The sequence below is a fragment of the Perca flavescens genome, chromosome 11, assembly GCF_004354835.1.
Source record: "Perca flavescens isolate YP-PL-M2 chromosome 11, PFLA_1.0, whole genome shotgun sequence".
In the NCBI taxonomy this organism is placed as follows: domain Eukaryota; kingdom Metazoa; phylum Chordata; class Actinopteri; order Perciformes; family Percidae; genus Perca; species Perca flavescens.
Window position 1 is genome coordinate 19,933,699 of NC_041341.1, and position 20,144 is coordinate 19,953,842.

A 20,144-nucleotide genomic window follows, 5' to 3' on the forward strand; every position below is an offset into this window, starting at 1 on the left:
TTTGCAACTTTATACTTCTACTACATGGTGAGGTAAATGTTGTTACTTCTTACTTCACTACAGTTACTGTAGGCCTATTTGACAGCTTTAGTTAGGCTACTAGTTATTTTGGTAGATTCACATTATTAATACAAAATATAAATTAAATAACAAATCATGATGTAGGCCTATTATTTTAAGTAAGCTACCCAGCAGTAGGCCAATTTAAAGTAATTAAAATTACCTAAATCGCCTAATCAATAAATTAGCGGCAAAACTGTGACCTACATTTGGCTGCTTTTATGACCTGATAGTGTCCTTCTTCTGTCAACTTTTGCCACTTATATCTAAATAGCATGCTTTTATGCAAATAAGGGCAAGTACGTCACGCAAGACTGATGTAACATAGCCGCGCCCACAGACTTTACTTTCGATTTCGATTTCCAACTGTGGACTTGTTTTGAAAGAAACCGGGTCCAAACGACAATGTCTCAGACCTGCTGAGAACTCGTCTCCACACAGGTAATACTGCGCAACTGCTTTAATGGTGAAATCAAGCTGAAAATGATCATAGTGGGTGGGTCTGGGTGTCCTCACCCAGGGAAGTTTTGAGCATCAACGACTTCATTTCCTGTATTCGGATAAACTTTTATGCACACATTTACGGTGGAAATACATTTTATTTAGCCTATGTGAAGTAGAAAGACACAGATGACAATTCCAAATATATCCAAATTATAATGGAAATATGTTGTAGCGTATCATTGGGCATTTGTAAGTGGGTATATGGAAATCCTGGAGCTTTCTTAGTGAGTATAGCCTACTGCGTATACCTGCTTATCACGTAGACTACACCACTGGCTACATGTGATTAATAACTCTTGTGTTGTCCTCGGGTCAAATTTGACCCATTTTCAAAAGTTTTTAATAACAGAAATATGGGTTTCTTTCAACCAAATTGCCCAACAATTACATGGATGCGTGGATGTACGTTGTGTGGAACCCATACATTTTAACAAATTAATGATTACTTCCATTGAATTGTGGGTGTTTTATTACATTTTTATAAAATTTGAAAAAATAATTTAAATGGTTTCAAAAACCTGAAACTAAACTTTGACTTTCTGTGATCCACTCAACATCCTCTAATCTTTACTATTCGTCCAAGTAGCCTAATCCATAACTTCTGCTTTTTTTAACAAAAGAAATTTGGTAATAAAATATGTTTATTGACCATGATTTTTTTTCTCCAATTTTGACCCTGAAAGACAACGGGAAGACAACACAAGGGTTAAGTAAAAACGAGGAAGCGTTGTTGTGGTGTAGCTGATGAAGGATGAAGAACAGTAAAGTGTTGCTTAACAAAGTTATCCTTCTCCATCCAGCTGTTCCTTCTTATTTAGAGTGATAAAACCACCACATATCGAACCCTCACGTTACCATATCATGTGGTGTGTCAGGCTTCTGTAATTATGCTACTGTTGGAGATATTCATTTGTTTTTGCTATAGGCTCTAAAACGTTTGCCATGATGTAGGCTACCACAAACTGTTAATGGTCAGGCCTAGAGGTAAATACCTCACAGCAGAGAAACGAGACATCTGAGTGAATCTATCTTACATATCATTTTTTAGCACGCACAATGGATTTCCAGAGGTGCCTCTTAAATGCAGGGAATGCCCTGTGTGAGGACGAGGTAAAAGCTTTAGCATTTCTTTGCGCTGACCTCCTGGGCCGAAACCCGACCTTAGTGGAGTCGGCCAGTGACCTCTTCTTGCGTCTGGCGGATCAAGACCACCTCTCTGCTGAGCGACCACACCTACTGACTGAGCTTCTCCTCATCATCCAACGCACCCGCCTGATCCGGGAACTGGAGCTCCCCGACCTATCAGCTACAACCAGGAGCCTCATCTCTCCTTACAGGTGGACTGCCTACTTTTACTGTTTGTTTTTAAATAAATCATTAAGCATGAGTTTACAGAAACACTTTTAAAAATACATTGCTAAATATGGATGGATAAATCTGACATACAACAATTTATTAAATGGATCAAGTATGTATCGACTCTATTCAAATAAGGTTCAGTAAGAGTTTGGTCTGGGAGTAACCTCACTGTTTATGTAATAGGCTAAACACTCATTTTATTTAGACATTCCAAAATCTATTTCTATACATTCACAAACTTGACATTTGAAGTTATATTTATATGTTAAAGAGTATTTAGCTCTAAAGAGAAACATATCCCAAACAGAGATGCAACATCAATGCTAAATGTATTCACTGACCTCAGAACAGTGACATACTGTAGTAACCTATGTCCAGTCAAGCACCAGGCCTCCTTTGACCACATTGAACTAACTTATTTACTTGTAATTCCAGGAAGCTGCTTTACAACCTGTCTGAGGGGATTACTGTTGGTGAATTGAAACATGTGAAATTCTTGTTAAACAAACAGCTTCCGCGTAGAAGACTGGAGGACAACGTTGTAAGTCAGTGTCAAAGTTCGAAACCCACGAGTTAGATGGGATAAGTAGCGTCATAGTCAGAAACTTACAAATTATATTTAATAAATAATACTACACCGTGAAAACATGTATGATCTTTAATAAAAAAAAGACATTTTATGAATATTTTTTAATGTTAATTATTCAAAATGTAATTATGTAAATTGGATGTACACCTAATTTTGAATTCTGCTTCTGCTATAAAGTATGCCTCATATTACTGGAACTGTAAATCCGCTTAACTTTTCAGTCTACACTGGAAGTCTTTCTGGAGATGGAGCACATGGACCTCATCTGTGACACTAATCTAGATTTACTGGAGACCATAATTCAGTCAGTCTGTCCCATGTTGAATGAGAAGATCAACCACTTTAAAGCACGGCAATGTAAGTGATTATGTGACTAACATACTGAAATGGGAGAGGCTGGGACCATTGTTTCATTCCCCCACCCCTAAAGCCTAACCGGCATCCTTTTAAAATCTTGTTTTAAGATTTCTATAAGGATGTTTTATATTTAGAGGAGTTAATATTATTTAACCTGTGCCCGTACACGACAAGCTACACCCTCAGGATGTAGACTGCCTTTTTCTTTTGACCTAACCTTAACCTTTAACCAAGTCTTAGGTTTTAACCCTAAAATTGAATCATTTACATTGTGGGGGCTTGCATTTTGTCTTCAAAAGGGAGATCAGTCTGCATAATATGTTAACAGATTCATGTCCCTCAACATGTACATGTTCATGCACGCACACACACACACACACACACACACACACACACACACACACACACACACACACACAGAAACACACACAGACACACACATGCACATAGAGACCGAGGAGGCGGGGGAAGCAGGGACTGAGGGAGAAAGAGACGAGCATGATGATGCTGTAATAGTACTTCTCTCTTGGTGCATATAATTCATATTTCACTACCTTCTAATTTGAAAATGTGCTGATTAACTACCTTTACATTACTATTGGTTTACTTGTGTCATCAACTACAGTAACTCACACCAGCCCTGGAGCTCAAGAAACAGGTCGACCAAGGGCTATGTCGTGCCCTTTCCAACCAAACCAGGTACATTCTTTCATATTGTTTTAAGTCCCTCTGAGTTTCAGTGACAGATTTCTACCATATTATTGCCACATCTCTGCAGTGTCAAACGACTGACGTAACTGACACTTCATTGTTCCTGCAGTAGCCATTTGTTGCAACGTCTTTTTTTCTGTGTTCTTAACAGGTCCCTCGATCTTTAGATCCTAAGAGGACTGCCTCATTGACATTCCCAGGTAAACATGTCCGTCTCTTGAGTGTATTTACATGTAGAGAACACTCTGGATACCTGCTTGTATCTTCATAACTGGTGTGAATGCATTTTGGAAAAATGTTGCCACCTGAGATTTCCTAGAGGATATTTCAAACACACGTTTTAAAATAACATTGTAGGATATATCTTTATCTTAAATAGTTCAGATAATCAATATCTTAATTCTGAAAGCTCATTTCTAAGTCCACCACCTAACTTTGCGTTTCATTATAAAGTTTTTTTTCCATAATTAATATTAAGTGTCTTAGTCTTAGTATATTATACTAAGATATTAAAAGAAAAAAACACAAAAGGTACGTGATGGATATTCTACTTCAAAAAGCAGAAATGGGCATCCATACTTACTTCAGATATTGTAATTTTTCCACCTCCTTAGAAATGTCTAATTATAATGATATAAATGCTACATTGACTCAGGTAAATGCGCTCACTGCGCACACACTGAACTTATGTTCTGTTTTAAACCACTTTGTTGTTGAGAATTATAATTTTAATGACCTGTTTCCTTCGTAGAAGAAGAATTCAATTCATTGGCCGAGGTGAGAATATGTCATTACAAATTACATGACGAATAAATTGTGACATTGCTTTGTGTCTTTTTTTTGTATGATAAACAATTTTTATTTTTTATTTACAGCATACAAAACACACCATTTACAACATGGACACATGTCCTCCCCCTGAACACCCCCATTCGTCATTTGTTATTCAAAGAAACACTAAGACAAGCTAATATAACAACCATCATTATTCAATACAATATAAAATAATAACAAAATAAACAGCTGTATACAAAATAAACTTTTGTATATGTGACAAAACACACTGTAGCACATTGTACACGTCTTTCCACAGTCGTTTTTTTGTGTCTTTAATGATATTTTTCTCTGTGTTCCACACAGTCTACCATGAATACTTCCAACACCTCTATGGGTGAGTCTTGCCTTGGATTGGTTGTCAGAATTGAAACCTTTTAATTGCAGTGCAGTAGATGGATTTATTCTGAATCTTCTTGTATCAATTTCCTAGATTTGCCAAATGGGTTTAGTGGTGGTGATGAATGTGAGGCCCTGTCACATGGACTGAGTGGTTTGAACACTGAAACAAGCAGCTGTGCCTCGTTGGAAGGTTACTGTAAGTAGTTTATGTGATAAGCTGTGGTGAAACAACACATAAGACCTTTCAAATATTCAAATATGTATTTTTGTCTCTTCATCTTTGCCTAAAATGATTGCCCTTCCACCATGCAATTGTCTGTCCCACAGTGAGGATTGATGTTTCGGAGATGTTACCAGCTCAAGAAAACAACAAGGCCTCCTCTGAACAGCAGACGTTTCAGACTACAAACACAAACGTCGAGTCGTGTGATGTATGAAGATGTAACTTGTGGCAAAAAAAAAGTACATTATTATATTACAAGTGCAAGTATTACATTGAATCTTGTCTTGGGTTACTGATTTGTCTCTGTAGGTTTTGGGAACATATCCCATGACTTCAGCAAAGAGAGGTATTTGCTTAATAGTAAACAACTACGACTTCACTAAATCCAAACAAGCTCTCAGTAATCGGGAGGGGACCATGCGTGATGCAGGTAAGCTTGTGTGTAATTCATTTTCAAAATCTGAAAAGTGGTGCATGTTTTCCATCCCTGCTCTGTCTGTATTCATGCATGTTGCTGCATGTTTGTATTTACATTATTCTCTGTGTCTTCCAGAGTGTCTGCACAAAGTATTTGAGTGGCTTGGCTTTGAGGTTGAGATACAGAAGGACTGTAAGAGGGAGCAGATGCTGTCTGTGTTGCGGGAGCTCGGCAGCAGACCAATCCACAGTCAGATGGACTGTCTGGTATGCTGCATTCTCAGCCACGGCATTGAGGGAGCTGTGTACGGTGTGGAAGGCCACACTGTAAAGATAAAGGAGCTGATGGAACCTGTCAATGGATTAAAATGCCCCTCTTTGGCAGAAAAACCCAAGCTGTTTTTCATCCAGGCCTGCCAGGGCAACAGTGAGCAGAGGGCTGTCTACATTGAGCCTGATGGTCGTGCACACAGTCCTGTTTTCAGCGATGCTGTTAAAGCTAATGAGTCCATCCCATCTGATGCAGATTTCCTGCTGGGAATGGCCACCGTACCTTCTTTCGTCTCTTTCAGAGAGAGAAAAAATGGCACGTGGTTTATTCAGTCATTGTGCCAAAACCTTGTCCAGATGGTGCTGAGGTTAGTGAAACAAAATCAGATGTTGTTTGGATGATGTGATTTATTTATTTTTTTAATTGGTGGCAAGTACATTTACTCAAGTACTATATGTAAATCTTTAGGTCCTGAGTACTTAACTTTTGACAGATTTCACAAACAAAACATACGATCAGTTTATAAAATGTGATGTATTTTTATGGATTTGACAACCCAAACAGTATGTAAAATAGTTTAAAGTAGCTCCACCTTGACCAACTACAAAATTAAAGAAAGACTTATTAATAGGAATATTAATACATCATTGATACTAATACAATAATATACACAGACAGAGGCCTTTCAGCATAATGAGTACATTTACTTTTTTTACTTCAAGTAAATCTTGCAAATACTTGCATACTATACTTAAATACAATTTGAATGCAGCACTATCATTTGTAATAGTGTATTTTTATTGGGTGTTGTTGCTAAATTATTTGAATATGTCTTCCACCTCTAATTTTAGTTACTTCTGTGATATGTAATAGTTTGAAATTGGAGAATGACAAATTATATGTGGCTTTTGTAGTTTTTTAGTCCACTATCTCACAGCATCTTTTGTTGTTCCCAGGGGTTCTGACCTTGTGTCTATCCTGACAAAAGTGAATGCAGATGTTAGCCAGAAGACTGATTTCACCGGTGTAAAAAAGCAGATGCCTCAACCGGCCTTCTCGCTCAGGAAGAAAGTGGTCTTTTCAATCCCCCAAGCCTCTCCACCAAACCTGTCGCAATGACGACAATAATCTGCCGCCTGTTTGATCGACTCCCTCATCAGATGATGACTGATGATGACTGAGACTCAAGTGTTTTTGTCTTACATTCCCTCTTTACAGTTTTTAATCTGCTGGATATATTGTTATAAAGCATTATCCAAATGTGTTTTAACAATATTTTCATAACAACATCTAAGCCAGCTCCATTTGCTAATGAAGACCATGAGATGTGATTTAAAGCTCAGAAAAAGCTGAAGTGGCCTTCAGTGGATTAAGTAGATTTGTCACAACATTTTTATTTTTATACCTAGTATGATGCACACAGTTTACACACACGTTAATTTACAGCATTGCATTTTCACTTGATGTTTAATGTTGAACTTTAATGAACTGTTTGAGCTAATCATGCACATCGATCCAGGAGGAAATGCAACAACCAACACCCTCTTTAGTCTTTTTATTTTATTTCTTGGTACAACCACAAAGTATATTCTCCCAAATGTGATTATTATTGTTGCCATTGTCATTAAATATAACTGTAATGTATTGCGCTGTCACACATCAGAAATCCATGAAATCTTTGAAGCATTTCCCGGCAAACCTAGCAATTTTCTATTAAATGAAACGATACATTTTTATCAAACTGCCAATGTCAAAATATTTTAGAATTTCTAGTCATTCTGATTGACTGACTGATTGACTGTTTTTATATGTATTAAATGGACCCTTTACAAATATTCTCTTACCGTCTATTTCATTCAGAACTTGCAGAGTCTTCAATGCAACCCTTCTAAGAGAACACCTTGAAATGACCATAATGCCACAAATTTGAAACAAAGTTGAAAATGTGGGTCTACCAAATAGTGCTGAAAGAATGATTTGAATAATAAAGTATTCAATGAGGGAAAAAAATGTATCTCCAGCAATAAGCAGTCAAACAAAAATACCAAATATTTGTTGTTTTCTCAAACTCTGGGAACTTGTGATGTTCTGATCTTAAACTTCATGAATAAGTACTTTTTTGCGGCAATAACTTGAACACCATCGCCAGCAGGGGGCGGTAAACACTGGTACACAGTGGCGTCAGACGTCAGTTGATCCGCTGTTGACCCGGATGTTGATATGACGTTAAATTCAGTATTTTCGCTCCCCGGTCAGCTTTACAATGAAGAACTGTTAGCATTCTCAGGCCAATTTATATTCTTAATAATAAAACTAGATCCCCAGACAAAACATCTCAAAGGGGTGTCTGACGTTTTTTTTTTCCCAGTTAACGTTAACCGCAAAAGAGTCTTTAATCAGCCCGCAAACAAAACGACAGGAAACTGTAACGGTTAACATGTCTCAAGAAGGATATCGGTCACCAGCATTGAAAGCAGACACGAGGTTTGTTGATTTATTACTAATTTCAACGGGTTTAACGTTTACTATAAATTAAACGATAACATGTTTGCAGTATTTCACAGGTTAGTGTTGAAAAAATAATAATATATAGCTAGTTATGATACAATAAACGCTGTATGTTTCTCAAGTAGGTCATAGATGAGACCACTTAAGCTCAACGTGAAATTTCAGAGAACTGAAAACTAGCTAATAAAATGCAGTAATTGTGCAAGCTGTCGATCTTTAGGTCGTGTTGTCCTCTCCACAGCAGCTTTAGGGTAGCTCAGCACAGGTACTTTATGAACTAACGTTATATACCTGTTGTTATATACGATGGCCTTTGTCCAACTAGCTATCGCTAGCTATTGTATTTTCTCTCTCACTGACAGCGTGTGGCTTATGGACCTCAATGTTGTCAGTTTACGTTGTATTGGTAATGTTAGCTTCGGGATGTAAGTAATGTTAGCAGACACACTGTGAACATTTCTTTATTTTATTTTTTTATTTAATGTTAAAATTATAATATTTAACGTTAACCCTCAAAATGTATCCTTCAGAAGGCCTGCATCAGAGAAATTCACTTTATAATTGAACTGGAGCTAACTGCGTCAGCGTCAGAGCTGATTAGCTTAGCTGGCTAACGTACGTTTGATGGACAAAACTCCTTGTCCATTAATATGTAATTCTCTCATGTGTTGTGTTGTTTATGTCATATGAAGACCTTGGTTAGGCAGAATAAGGAATGGCGTAAAAGTTCTATATCTATGGGCGTAACGTTACAGCGCTAGCTATGATAGGTCAGGTAGCTTACAATTAGTTTAGTTTTTAATGTATTTTTATTTTAATCAAGAACATTATTACACAACAAGAATGGGACAATGTAATCATCACCTATAACATATCTAATATTAAAACGTAACAGTAATTAAACTTTAAAAAAAATTATGGGACATTTCGTGAAGCAAACCATGAAAAATACATCTATGAAACGACATTTAGCAATGCACATAATGGGCAATGAGTTTTTATTAATTATATCAAAAGGTGATCTTTAAAGTTTTGCAGTAGTTTTATGGCTTTCATGTATTTTTTTTTTTATTTATTTATTTTTACAAATTTCAATGATTTGACAAAGTATTTAATTTCATTAATAAACCAAATGGAATTAGGCTTTAAGTTTTTCCACCTACATGGATATATAATGCTTTCCAATTAGAAGTGCTTTATATGTTATATGTTTATATGAGGTTGAGATTTTCTATATAAAATAACATCTATTAAGCTGAATATGTTACAGTTAAAGTTGTCCCTCTGGCTCAAGCGACTGCACTTACAGGAACATATTTTGGGCTAATATCAAATGAGAAGTATACATATCTGAAGATTTAAAAGACATTTGTTTGGTGTAGAAAATATTGATAACTAAGGTATTTTATACACTGTCAAGCTGCTGATTGCTTACTGCTGATTTGATTTTTGGAAACTACCATATTGATACCAACAAATTGTCACCTCAGCCCAGATACAATCAGTGTATTTCATGTTTTTTGTGTGGCTTTTTTATTGTCTGATGTCTTACTCATAAAAAAACAGACCAAATGTGAAAACTAGTCCTTCTTTTCCAGCATCACAGCGTGATTAGTTTTTCATTTTTCCTCTCCATCTTTTTCTAATAATAATATAAATATTTCTAATAGAATTACTTGTTTTAATGTCTGAATTGGATTGATTCGATCTATATTATTATTATTATTATTATTATTATTATTATAATTATATAGTCTTTGTATGTTTGTTGTTCATTCCCCTCTCAAAATAATTTATAAAAATGAAAAAAAAACATTGTCTGAGAGCAAGTGGTCTACTGACCAGCTTCCGAGTGTGTGTGAGCAGGGGTTTTCTTTAAAAAAAGAGAGCTTTCCTTTCAGCATTACTTTCCTGGATAGTAAAAACTAATTGAGAAGAACCAGACACAGTGCTTGCTGCTACAGTTATGTAGCCTACATGTAAACTTGTTCTTGCCAGCTCCTTCAAGGTTTCGTTTTTTTTTTTTTTTTTTTTAAGATTATTTATTTGGGGTTTTCCGCCATTAATTTTGATAACACAGCTAGGTGAGAAAGGGGAGAGAGAGGGGGAAGACATGCAGGAAATCATCACAGGTCGGATTTGAACCCTGGACCTCTGCGTCGAGGCATAAACCTGTCAGTATATGTGCGCCTGCTCTACCCACTGATCCAACCCAGCCACAAGGTTTCATTTTTTTAATGCTTGTAGATTAGCCCTTGCAAAAAACGTTTGTCAAGTCTGACAAAACTGAACATTGAGATTGGAGACGTACAGTCTAGATGTCTAATATTGTGACCAGTACAATAGAAAATCTCTATACAGTATGCATGCTCTATTCAGTTACATTCAAAACTTTATTATTGGATTGGATTGCATTGCATTGTACAAGAGAGGTCTCTATTTATTTTTTTCTGGCCACTGAATGCATACTGACAATAAATTGAGACATTTCAAGATTATTGAGATAGTTTCATTACATGGTATTGTCACAGGTGATCAGTGGCTCTGACTTCGATGCTGTTGAGGTATCACATTAGCAGGCAGTAGTTGTGAGCCTTAATAAGAAGCTACTTAATGAAGCTATCACTATCTTTGGAAGGATCTATGAAAGAAATAATTATTATTTGCCATCTACATACTGTAAATTGGTTTTACTCTTTGCATTCATTTATTTGTAGCTCAGATGTATACTACAGCCATCTAATGGCAACTGCCCAGTTAATATGGCCTTGGTTAACTGTTTGTGCATGCTTGTTCAATACAGCTTGAATATACATGAATCGCAGAGGACCAACCCTGGGAAGACACCTATACAAATCCTACATGAATATGGCACCAAAAGTGGCAACCTCCCTGTGTATGTGATGGAGAAGGCTGAAGGAGAGGCTCACCAACCCAGCTTCGTCTTCAGTGTGAAAATTGGAGATGTTAGCTGCGCAGGTAAATTATAGTCACCTCCTGCTGTGCTGATAGCTGTCTGTCACTAGATGAAGCCTTTTTATTTGAGAAAACCAGATGCTGATAATTCAGAAAGAGCACTCCAACCTGCTAAGTATTATCACTTCTGCTTTGTTGTCAGTTACTGCAGTATACTCTTAAATATATCCTCTATATGCCTTGTTTTAAGGTATCTTACTTCAGGGATAGAACAGTGCAGATCCAGCGAAGAGGATGAGAAGCAGTTGCAAAGCTGTCAGTGTCGAGGTGATGAGAAATAATCCAGTATTTACATTTGACATCTTTAAACAACAGTATGCTCTTAAAAAGGGCCAGATTTGTCTCTGAATTTTATTTAAATATTTCCTTTCCAGTAGCTTCCAGGGTTCACCTTTTATTTTATAGAATGAAATACACCAAATTTATTTTAAGTAACTTGAGGTTAAGGTGCTTTTTTATCTGACTGTAAAATATTGGTAATGTATTACATAATCTGTAGTGTTCTGTGTGTGTATCTGTATTTTGTTTCAGGTCAAGGTCCTAGTAAAAAGGCAGCTAAACACCAGGCTGCAGAGGCTGCCCTGAATATTCTACAGATAGATGCTGGGGCAGTGTGAGTAGAACTGAAATGATTATTGAAATAAAATTGATTGGCAACAATTATTATAATTGATTAATAGTTTAAAGGAACACGCCGACTTATTGGGAATTTAGCTTATTCACCGTAACCCCCAGAGTTAGACAAGTTGATACATACCCTTCTCATCTCCGTGCGTGCTGTAAGGCTGTCTGACGGCTCCAGCAGCATCAGGCCAGCACAGAACATGCAGGTGAATGGTTCCAGTAATCCTACTGCTCCAAATAAGTCACAAAATAACGCCAACATGTTCCTATTTACATGTTGTGATTTATAGAGTCACAGCGTGTACAAAAAACAACGTAACATGAGACACAGCCATCTTCTAACTGTAAACAAACCGGGAACTATATTCTCAGGCGGAAGAATATAGTACTTGGGCGGAGTGATATGCTCGCAGCAAGCCTGTCTGAGAATATAGTTCCCGGTTTGTTTACTGTTAGAAGATGGCTGTGTCTCATGTTACGTTGTTTTTTGTACACGCTGTGACTCTACAAATCACAACATGTAAATAGAAACATGTTGCCGTTATTTTGTCACTTTTGTCACAATTGGGAGCAGTAGGCTAGTTGGAACCAGTTACCTGCAGGATCTGTGCTGGGCTAAGCAAAATGCTGGAACCGTCAGACAGCGTTACAGCACGCACGGAGATGAGAAGGGTATGTATCGACTTGTCTTACTCTGGGGGTTACGGTGAATAAGCTAAATTCCCAATAAGTCGGTGTGTTCCTTTAAGTATATATATATTTTTTATAAAAATGTTCTCAAATGTGAACATTTGTTATCTATGATAGTACATGTAGTTTATTTGGCTAGACTTTGAGTTAGTCTTAACAATTTGAATACATCAGCTTTGGTAAATGTTAATGGCATTTTTCACAACTTGGCAGATCAGTCGATAATGAAGAAAATCATTAGCTGCAGCCCTCAAAACCTTGTCTCTTATTAGCCTTTTTAGCAATGCATTGATTAAATACATACATGAAACGGCTTTACTGACAGCCTGTAGGAGTGTCGATCTGATGCAGCTCTGGTAACGGCTTTGCTGTAACTCCCAACAGGAACATTCCTGTGAAATCTGAGAGTAACGGTGTTGTAGCAGAAACAAACAACCATCCCAACTCAGTGGGGATCCTGCAGGTGTGTATTTGTTTTGCTGTCTGCGTGTGTGCGTATCTGTGTGCGTATGTGTGTGTGTGGTCTCTGATTGTATATGAGCACATTTTTGTTTTACTTTTTTTGAAGAGTAAAAAACATAATTAGAGAAAGCTTGATGAATGTATCTACTTCCAGAGATTACAAATTGTGTCAGTTTTATAAACTGTAATTCAAAGTGGCATGCAGCAATAGCCATATGTCCTTTTTATTATATGCACAATACATATTATGAAATAAAATACTAACTCTGTTTTTCCTTGTCCTCATTACTTTCTCGTTATTTTTCACTTCAGGAGTTAGCATTACAGAGAGGATGGCGTCTTCCTGAATACACAGTTTTAATGGAGGCTGGTCCACCACACAAGAGAGAATTCACTGTAACTTGTCGAATGGAGTCGCTGTCAGAGAAGGGTAAGGGTGTTTTTAAGACATTTGTGTAAAAGTGACTGCAATTTTGTGCTGTTGTTCGTTCTGATCTTAATCTCATGTTTTATGTTTCCACAGGTGTAGGAAATTCAAAAAAGGGAGCGAAAATGGCAGCTGCAGAGAAAATGGTGTCAAAGCTTCAAAGTCTGTCAGGCTGTTCTGAAATCACATGGGTACATCAAATATTTCTCGCCTTTGCAAAGTGACCACTGGAAGTACATCTTAGAAAAGTCTTTAAATTGTGTCAAGTTTTTTTGTGTTGCATTTTCATTTTTCAGACTCCAAAACCAAGCGTCCGGTTTGAGAACTTAAGGAACTCATCAGCAGAGAGTATATGTTTACTGAGAAGAAACCCGCTGAGCATTCCCAACACCGATTATATTCAGATGATGTTGGAGCTGTCCAAGGAGCAGGGCTTTGAGGTCACATACTTCAACATTGGTAAGAAAACGCACACTACATTAGTGTTGCTAAGATGCAGGGCGCTTTCCGTTCAGCTTCTCTCGCTTGGCTCCGTTAAAAAGGAAAACGCCTGATGTCGTGGGACTGCGGCTCCAATACTGATTATGGATCTATTGATAGAAAAAAACACCAGTAGACAGTTCAAATTAGTTTATTACTGAAAAAACAAAACTGACGTGAGAATTTAATAAAACCAGCTATAAATACTTTAGATTATGTCTATAATTTGTTTTTAAAACGCTGCAGATCAAGTCTGTGTTGTTTAGACTCAGGCTATCTTATTACTCAGTTTATCCACAGCTGTGGACAACAAATATTCACAGGCTTTCTCAATTTCCCCAAATAAGCCAAGATGCACTTGGAACAGAGCATTGATTGTTAGTTGTTTTAGAATGTTTTTATGATTCAGACGGAAGAAATGCCAAATATGATTAATAGTCGTATAATCACCTCCTCTTTTTCTGTTGCTTTTTTGCTTTTAATGTGAAACAGCGGCAGTACGAAATGTTGGGATTGCCTCAGCAGTAACTTATTACAGCTCTGATGAGGCTGTGTGAGAGTGAACAGGGAACACTGAGGCTAATATCAATGAGATCAAATTACAAATCGTAACGCTGGATTGAAATGAAAGCTGCTTTACAGAAAAAGAATTACCAACTCTAAATAGGACACTGCAGAAAAAAATGCGGACCTTAAATGGGATCAAAAATATGGTTTGGAACATTGTCAGTGACGGCAAATTGGTTTCTGGGCTAGAGGATGGGAGGAAGCATAATTAGCTGAATGGAAAGCACCCAAAGAGAACACTGTATTCTTCATTTTTGCAGTGCGTGTCATGTTGTAAAGTGCGTGGCTGTATTTTGCAGATGAGCTGACGGTGAACGGCCAGTACCAGTGCCTGGCAGAGCTGTCCACCTCCCCGGTCACCGTTTGCCACGGCACCGGCATCTCCTGTAGCAACGCTCACAACGACGCAGCACACAGCGCCCTCCAGTACATCAAGATCATGGCCACCACCAAGTAAAACCACCGCAGTCATCTGCTTCACCTGTCTTGTCACATATTTCAGCTGATGTCCAGTCATGATGAGGCTGTAGATCGTTCTTCCCACTAGTCTTCCTGTCTGTGGACAATATGAGGTCCAGGTATATATTTATAACTATGTGGATCACGATCTTTGTGATACACATAATTATAAATATATACCTTAACCTCATATCGTCCACAGACAGGAAGAACTCAACATTAAGTAACTTGAATCAGGCAATTTAAGAGCGGTATTTGTGAAGAGACACTATCATGTTTTACTTGAGATGTCCAACATACTGTATTGACACAAATGTACATGTGTAAATTAAGTACGTAATAGTGAAAAATATGAGGCACATTATTTGTGTTGCTTTAGTGGGATTTTTATTGCGTTTGTAGTCAGATCTTTTTAGGTTCCATTGGTCTTTTATTTATTCTTTTTTTTTTTTTTCCACCGTTTTTTTTCCCTGTAGCAATGCGCTGTATTGAGCCAATAGAGTATCTTAAACTTTTAATTTGCTTCAGAGATACCTGCCTTTCTGTTAAACTCTAAAATGAAAGTGAATTGAACAAGGGAGATTATTTGACTTGGGTTATATATTTGAAAGCATGGTCTGCATTTTGATCTACAGAATTAAATTATTTTCTTTCCTACTTCCACTCTTCCATCGGTCAGTATGCAATCTACAGTACAACCCCTGATGTTTGTATCTGGTTGACTCTCAAAATAGATATAACATGTTAATTCATATTCCCATCCTGCTGGTCTCTTGCCATTTTTTTTTTTGCAGTGTTCCTCATATTACCTTGTGACATATTTAATATACATTTACTTAATGCTGTCCTCTGCAGCAACATGTGTATGAATCCAGAAAATAAACCCAAACACTAAATGTTAATAAGTGTCTGTTTCTGTTAATGGTCGTAAAAATAGACGGCACTGAGAGAATAGATTGCTGCGGTGCCTTTAGGAGCAATGTGCTGAGTTCTGGAATGAAACGTCTCTCGTGGGAGCTGACCCCTCGACAGCCATCAATTAATGAGGCTGCGCGTCTTGCTATATTAGTACAAAGGCCTGTGCACTGATGTAATCAATCACTCTTGACTCGTTTGGTTTAATAACTAAGACAAATATTGATATTACAAACATGTTGTTTTTTACTGACTTTATTCATAGAGCAAAATAGTTGGTTTTTTGATTTGGGATAGGTTTTTTAGGGTTTAAAAATGTCCGGTAAATGTGTAATGGACATTATTCTGACCAAATTTGTGATTTTAAATTAGGATAATTTTGTATGAATTGACTACAGGCCTGTATTTGTTGTCTACCTTGTATTAAACGATTTATACCAAGCATAATGAATTTCTTGTTCCTACACAAATCAGATAAAATTAATGCAGATTGTTGTTAAATCTGTTTAGAAAGAGACAATGAGTTAACTTCTTAAATAACTTTGTTGACCAATTTGGCCCAAATTTATTATTACGTGGTAACAGTGACAAAAGTCATGAAAAGTAATGTTTGACAATATCTGACTAACCCTGATGATGTTGGCAGCACTGCAACATAGTTGCTTAAAGGTATAATATGTAAGAGGGATCGCTTACTGTTCAATGAGCCAGAGAGAGAAAAGAAACAGAGCAGTGAATAGGGAAGAAACGTTATTTTCTGATCGTATCACTGCGGTTACGTTCTAAACCACAAATAAACACACCTCCGCGGGAAGGAGACACCTTGTCGGATTTTGTGTAAATGCAGAGCGTCCTCCTGTCTGTGTGGGTCTGTTGAACTTGTGCGTCAGTATGAGACGTCGAAGGGCGAGACAAAGCGGCGGTACCTGGAAATTCGAACGGGCTGCACAACCTGCACGCTGTTATTGGGTAGGGATTACACCCCCACACGGGCCCCACAGGCTCTTTACTGACGCCTCAAAACGTCCCTCACACAGAAAAACAAGAAAACCCCAGAGGACAGGCTCTCTGCAGATAGACCCCACCACACACACCTAGTGAGTCATAAGTGATAATTGAGAAGGATTACTTTTTGTATGTTTTACATAGTGTTATGGTAAAATAGTGCATATTATGCCTTTAACGTTAAACCTGCAATAACTGATTTTTTGTTAATTGACTTTTATAGCTTTGCCGTTTACATATAAACCACACACTCCTCATCGGTTGAGTTTTACAGTTTTATTAGAACAAGCACTATGTAGCAGCAGTGTACAGTGTTCATGGAAAGATATGTACTTTGTTGAAATTGCACTTTAGAAGGTACCCATCTGGAAATAGATTTGAAAGAAACTGAGCTGACACAGTGCTTCATGATAATGTCAGTCCAAAACGAAACAAAAAACCATGTAAGTCCGATTGAGAAAACAAAAACCTTTTGTTTGTAAGGCATCTGCAACATTCATTGGCAAGCAAATTTGTCTAGACATGCAGGTCAAACAGTGGATGAAGAAAGCATGAAGAGGTTTTCATGATTATTTTTTTTCACTACAGTCTGACTCTATGATCCCAAACACTATCTAAAGCATTTCTCCTACCTCCACACACACAACTGCTGTGATTCAGTCTGGATGTAGGTCAGATGTAGGAGGAAAAAGGAATCCGCTCTTGCAGTTAGTGACCCATCTTCTAAATGTGCTGTATTTACAATGATCACCAAAAATGGATTGGTTGCATGTTTGGAGTAGCAGAGCAGTGCGGAACATCTTTTAACAATGCAAGCATTTTACAGTCTAACATTTTTTCTTCTTCATCTAATGTCAAAGATGTCTCCCTTTAAGAGTTTAGACAAGACATTTTGTCCACAGCTGAACCCTCAACGCTATCAGTATAATGTATCATCTGTATGCAGTTGGAAATTTGGAAAATGTATTTGGTTGCAGAGTTTGTTAATGGCATACCTTCTTGGCATGGGGGTTGTTATCAGTAGTGTGTTTGTGAGGCATTAATAAATGCATTAAGGCACAGCAAGTGAAACTGACGAGTTTTAGCGTGTTTAGCGCGAGTTTGTGACCGGGAATAATTAAAACCACAGTAAGTACATTTAAAAAAGAAAAGAAAGATATGGATGCAAAGCAGTACTACCTTTTTGGTTTGTAATCTACAGTACCATATGAACAGTGCACACAAGATGAATTTGCTTCACATAGTTTTCATTCTACATATTTATATTCACTTTATTTTTTCTTCCTTCGGTGTCCTCACCATGCGGTCCTGAACGAGAGGAATCAACTTAAATACACAATGTGTGACTACTTGTGTGTGTTGGGGTTGATTTCAATCAGAGGCCCCGTGTTATATTTTCTTACTCTGTAACACAAAAGAGGGACACTAGTTAAAACAATAAAGCTAATCTGCTTTGCAATAAATACACAAACTGCAAATAGGTAACTGGTGCTTTGCAGAAGCCCGTGTCACAGCAGTAAAGTCTCTGGGGAATCAAACACATTTTGATTCTTGAACAGTATAATTGTTTCTGTACACACTTTTTTTAACATCTATAACATTGAAGGAAATATTTATATTGTTGACCTACAGTATCCTGAAACTGCATTTTCATTGGACAACCTGTAGGTGGCTCTGGTGTGTCACATTGGACTAACTGTATAGTTTTGGCTGAATGAGTCATGGGAGTGCTAACATAATTAACTAATCAATTATTTCATCAAAAGAAAATCTATTCCTGTTTTGATGAATGATTCATAATGTAGGTAATAGATCACAATAAAATACCAAACAGTTGCTGGTAATATTTTTTCTTTTTGTTTTATATCATTTTAAGTTAGTCAGAAAAGGATGTAAATTTAAGACATTACTTTGGTTAACTGTGATGGTATTTAGTTTTGTCATTATTTTTGACAGAACAAAATATGAAATATGTTTTCCTTATGTTTCACTGTCAAGTCTATTAATTATTTAATATTATACCCCCAAATAAAGCCCAAAATGTTGATCAAAGTGTCTCCAAGGGCTTTACAGTCCGTACAACCTACTACACCTTCTTTTTTGAGTTTTATGAGCGAGTCCGTTATACGTTATACAGTATGGTGTGCCTACTATAAATGGAGGGAGTTATGTCTGTATTTATGTAACCGTGTGATTCAGAAGAGTTGGTTTCATGTAACAATGTTTAAAATTAGACAGTGGGGCAGTGGTGGGCGCATGAGGTTGTCCCTCTATATACACAGAATCTCAACTGTGAGGAGAAACTGGACTCCATGACAGATCTGTGTTGACCATAAAAAAACAAAAAAATGTGTCTCCTGCATCATGTGTCCCAAAAACCCAAATAAGATTTACATTTTAATACCTACTTCTGCTTTTAAATCATGATAAGCTTTGAGAGCCGCTGTTTGATTATATTCATTAAAAATTCCATGTATGGACGCCATACTTCCTCTGCTGCACTCGAGATTAATTTTAAATGAGTTGTTTCCCGAGAGAGAATACTGCTATCACACAGACTCAACCGTATTAAATGGCAAAAATAAATAAAATCTGCCAATTCACATACTATTTCACTAAATTCTGAGTCCAAGATATTTTATAAAAATACCTTTTTTCTACAATAATTGATGATATAATAAATGCGGCTCTCTAAACATGCACATAGGTATCGTCAAAAGGTCTACTTCATAGACTAGTCTAACCCAAACTGCTGTCACAAATCGAATGGCCTCAATGAAAAAGCGCTAAATCGTGTGACTTGTATGGATGTCTTTTTAAGGCAAGGACATACTCAGAAGTCAAAAAAGCTGAGGAAAGATCTACATAGGAGTGGTACGATTGTTGCCCTGACAACCCAGCTTCCACAAGCACAATGAAGGTGATCCTACAGGATGTTTCCATGGATGGATGACCATGTGGCAGTGCCACAGAACCTCAACAGGGTCGCTTGGCATCAGGCCATCCCTCCGCTCTGCAGTCGCTAATATCCCTGCACACGGATATTTCATCGTTAACGTGTTTCTCTTAACACCTTATTGTGCATAGGTTACGGCCGTCTTGTCTGTGAGGACGATATGATGGACATTGGCAATCCGTGTGCTACCACAGGTTCACTGTAGATTCCATATTGATAAAGCCGGGGTTTTTGCGGAGCTCCCAGTACGTGTTGTTAGAGACCCACCTCTCCCTGTGATTGGCATCAACCACTTTCCTGGAAGAAAAGATGGAGAAGTGACTGATGTAACTGATAACCCTAAAAGTAATGAGGAGAAAATGTCATTCATAAAAACATGGAGGCATGGATCGGACGGATATTATCTAG

General features: G+C 37.3%; 3 protein-coding genes across 11 annotated transcripts in view; 2 read left to right on the forward strand and 1 right to left on the reverse strand.

The window, feature by feature from the left end:
* Window positions 1-413: 413 nt before the first annotated feature.
* casp10 (caspase 10, apoptosis-related cysteine peptidase) lies at window positions 414-7,504 on the forward strand. Its single transcript, XM_028591054.1, has 13 exons — window positions 414-501; window positions 1,613-1,901; window positions 2,359-2,464; window positions 2,734-2,869; window positions 3,495-3,568; window positions 3,732-3,780; window positions 4,332-4,357; window positions 4,721-4,751; window positions 4,848-4,952; window positions 5,084-5,187; window positions 5,289-5,409; window positions 5,533-6,034; window positions 6,624-7,504. Exons 2-13 carry the CDS (start codon window positions 1,621-1,623, stop codon window positions 6,784-6,786), a joined length of 1,698 nt encoding a protein of 565 aa, XP_028446855.1. The 5' UTR covers window positions 414-501; window positions 1,613-1,620; the 3' UTR covers window positions 6,787-7,504.
* Window positions 7,505-7,897: 393 nt separating this feature from the next.
* prkra (protein kinase, interferon-inducible double stranded RNA dependent activator) lies at window positions 7,898-15,762 on the forward strand. Its single transcript, XM_028591055.1, has 8 exons — window positions 7,898-8,151; window positions 10,979-11,154; window positions 11,683-11,764; window positions 12,850-12,928; window positions 13,240-13,357; window positions 13,451-13,545; window positions 13,651-13,813; window positions 14,701-15,762. Exons 1-8 carry the CDS (start codon window positions 8,105-8,107, stop codon window positions 14,856-14,858), a joined length of 918 nt encoding a protein of 305 aa, XP_028446856.1. The 5' UTR covers window positions 7,898-8,104; the 3' UTR covers window positions 14,859-15,762.
* Window positions 15,763-17,041: 1,279 nt separating this feature from the next.
* The window catches only part of osbpl6 (oxysterol binding protein-like 6), a 41,700-nt gene continuing 38,597 nt past the window's right edge, over window positions 17,042-20,144 (reverse strand). For all 9 annotated transcript variants that reach the window (XM_028591143.1, XM_028591145.1, XM_028591148.1 and 6 more), the window contains one exon: window positions 17,042-20,033. In XM_028591143.1, the coding sequence (XP_028446944.1) occupies window positions 19,922-20,033 (112 nt within the window). In that variant the 3' untranslated portion in view covers window positions 17,042-19,921. The remainder of the gene's footprint in view (window positions 20,034-20,144) is intronic.

Bases quoted from the DNA above. Each gene is read 5' to 3' on its own strand.
- prkra (XM_028591055.1), top strand. From the start codon at position 8,105: ATGTCTCAAGAAGGATATCGGTCACCAGCATTGAAAGCAGACACGAG. The intron at 11,155-11,682 runs GTAAATTATAGT...ATTTTGTTTCAG, and splicing joins TGGAGATGTTAGCTGCGCAG to GTCAAGGTCCTAGTAAAAAG. The intron at 13,814-14,700 runs GTAAGAAAACGC...TGTATTTTGCAG, and splicing joins GGTCACATACTTCAACATTG to ATGAGCTGACGGTGAACGGC.
- casp10 (XM_028591054.1), top strand. From the start codon at position 1,621: ATGGATTTCCAGAGGTGCCTCTTAAATGCAGGGAATGCCCTGTGTGAG. The intron at 1,902-2,358 runs GTGGACTGCCTA...TTGTAATTCCAG, and splicing joins AGCCTCATCTCTCCTTACAG to GAAGCTGCTTTACAACCTGT. The intron at 5,188-5,288 runs GTATGAAGATGT...TTGTCTCTGTAG, and splicing joins CAAACGTCGAGTCGTGTGAT to GTTTTGGGAACATATCCCAT.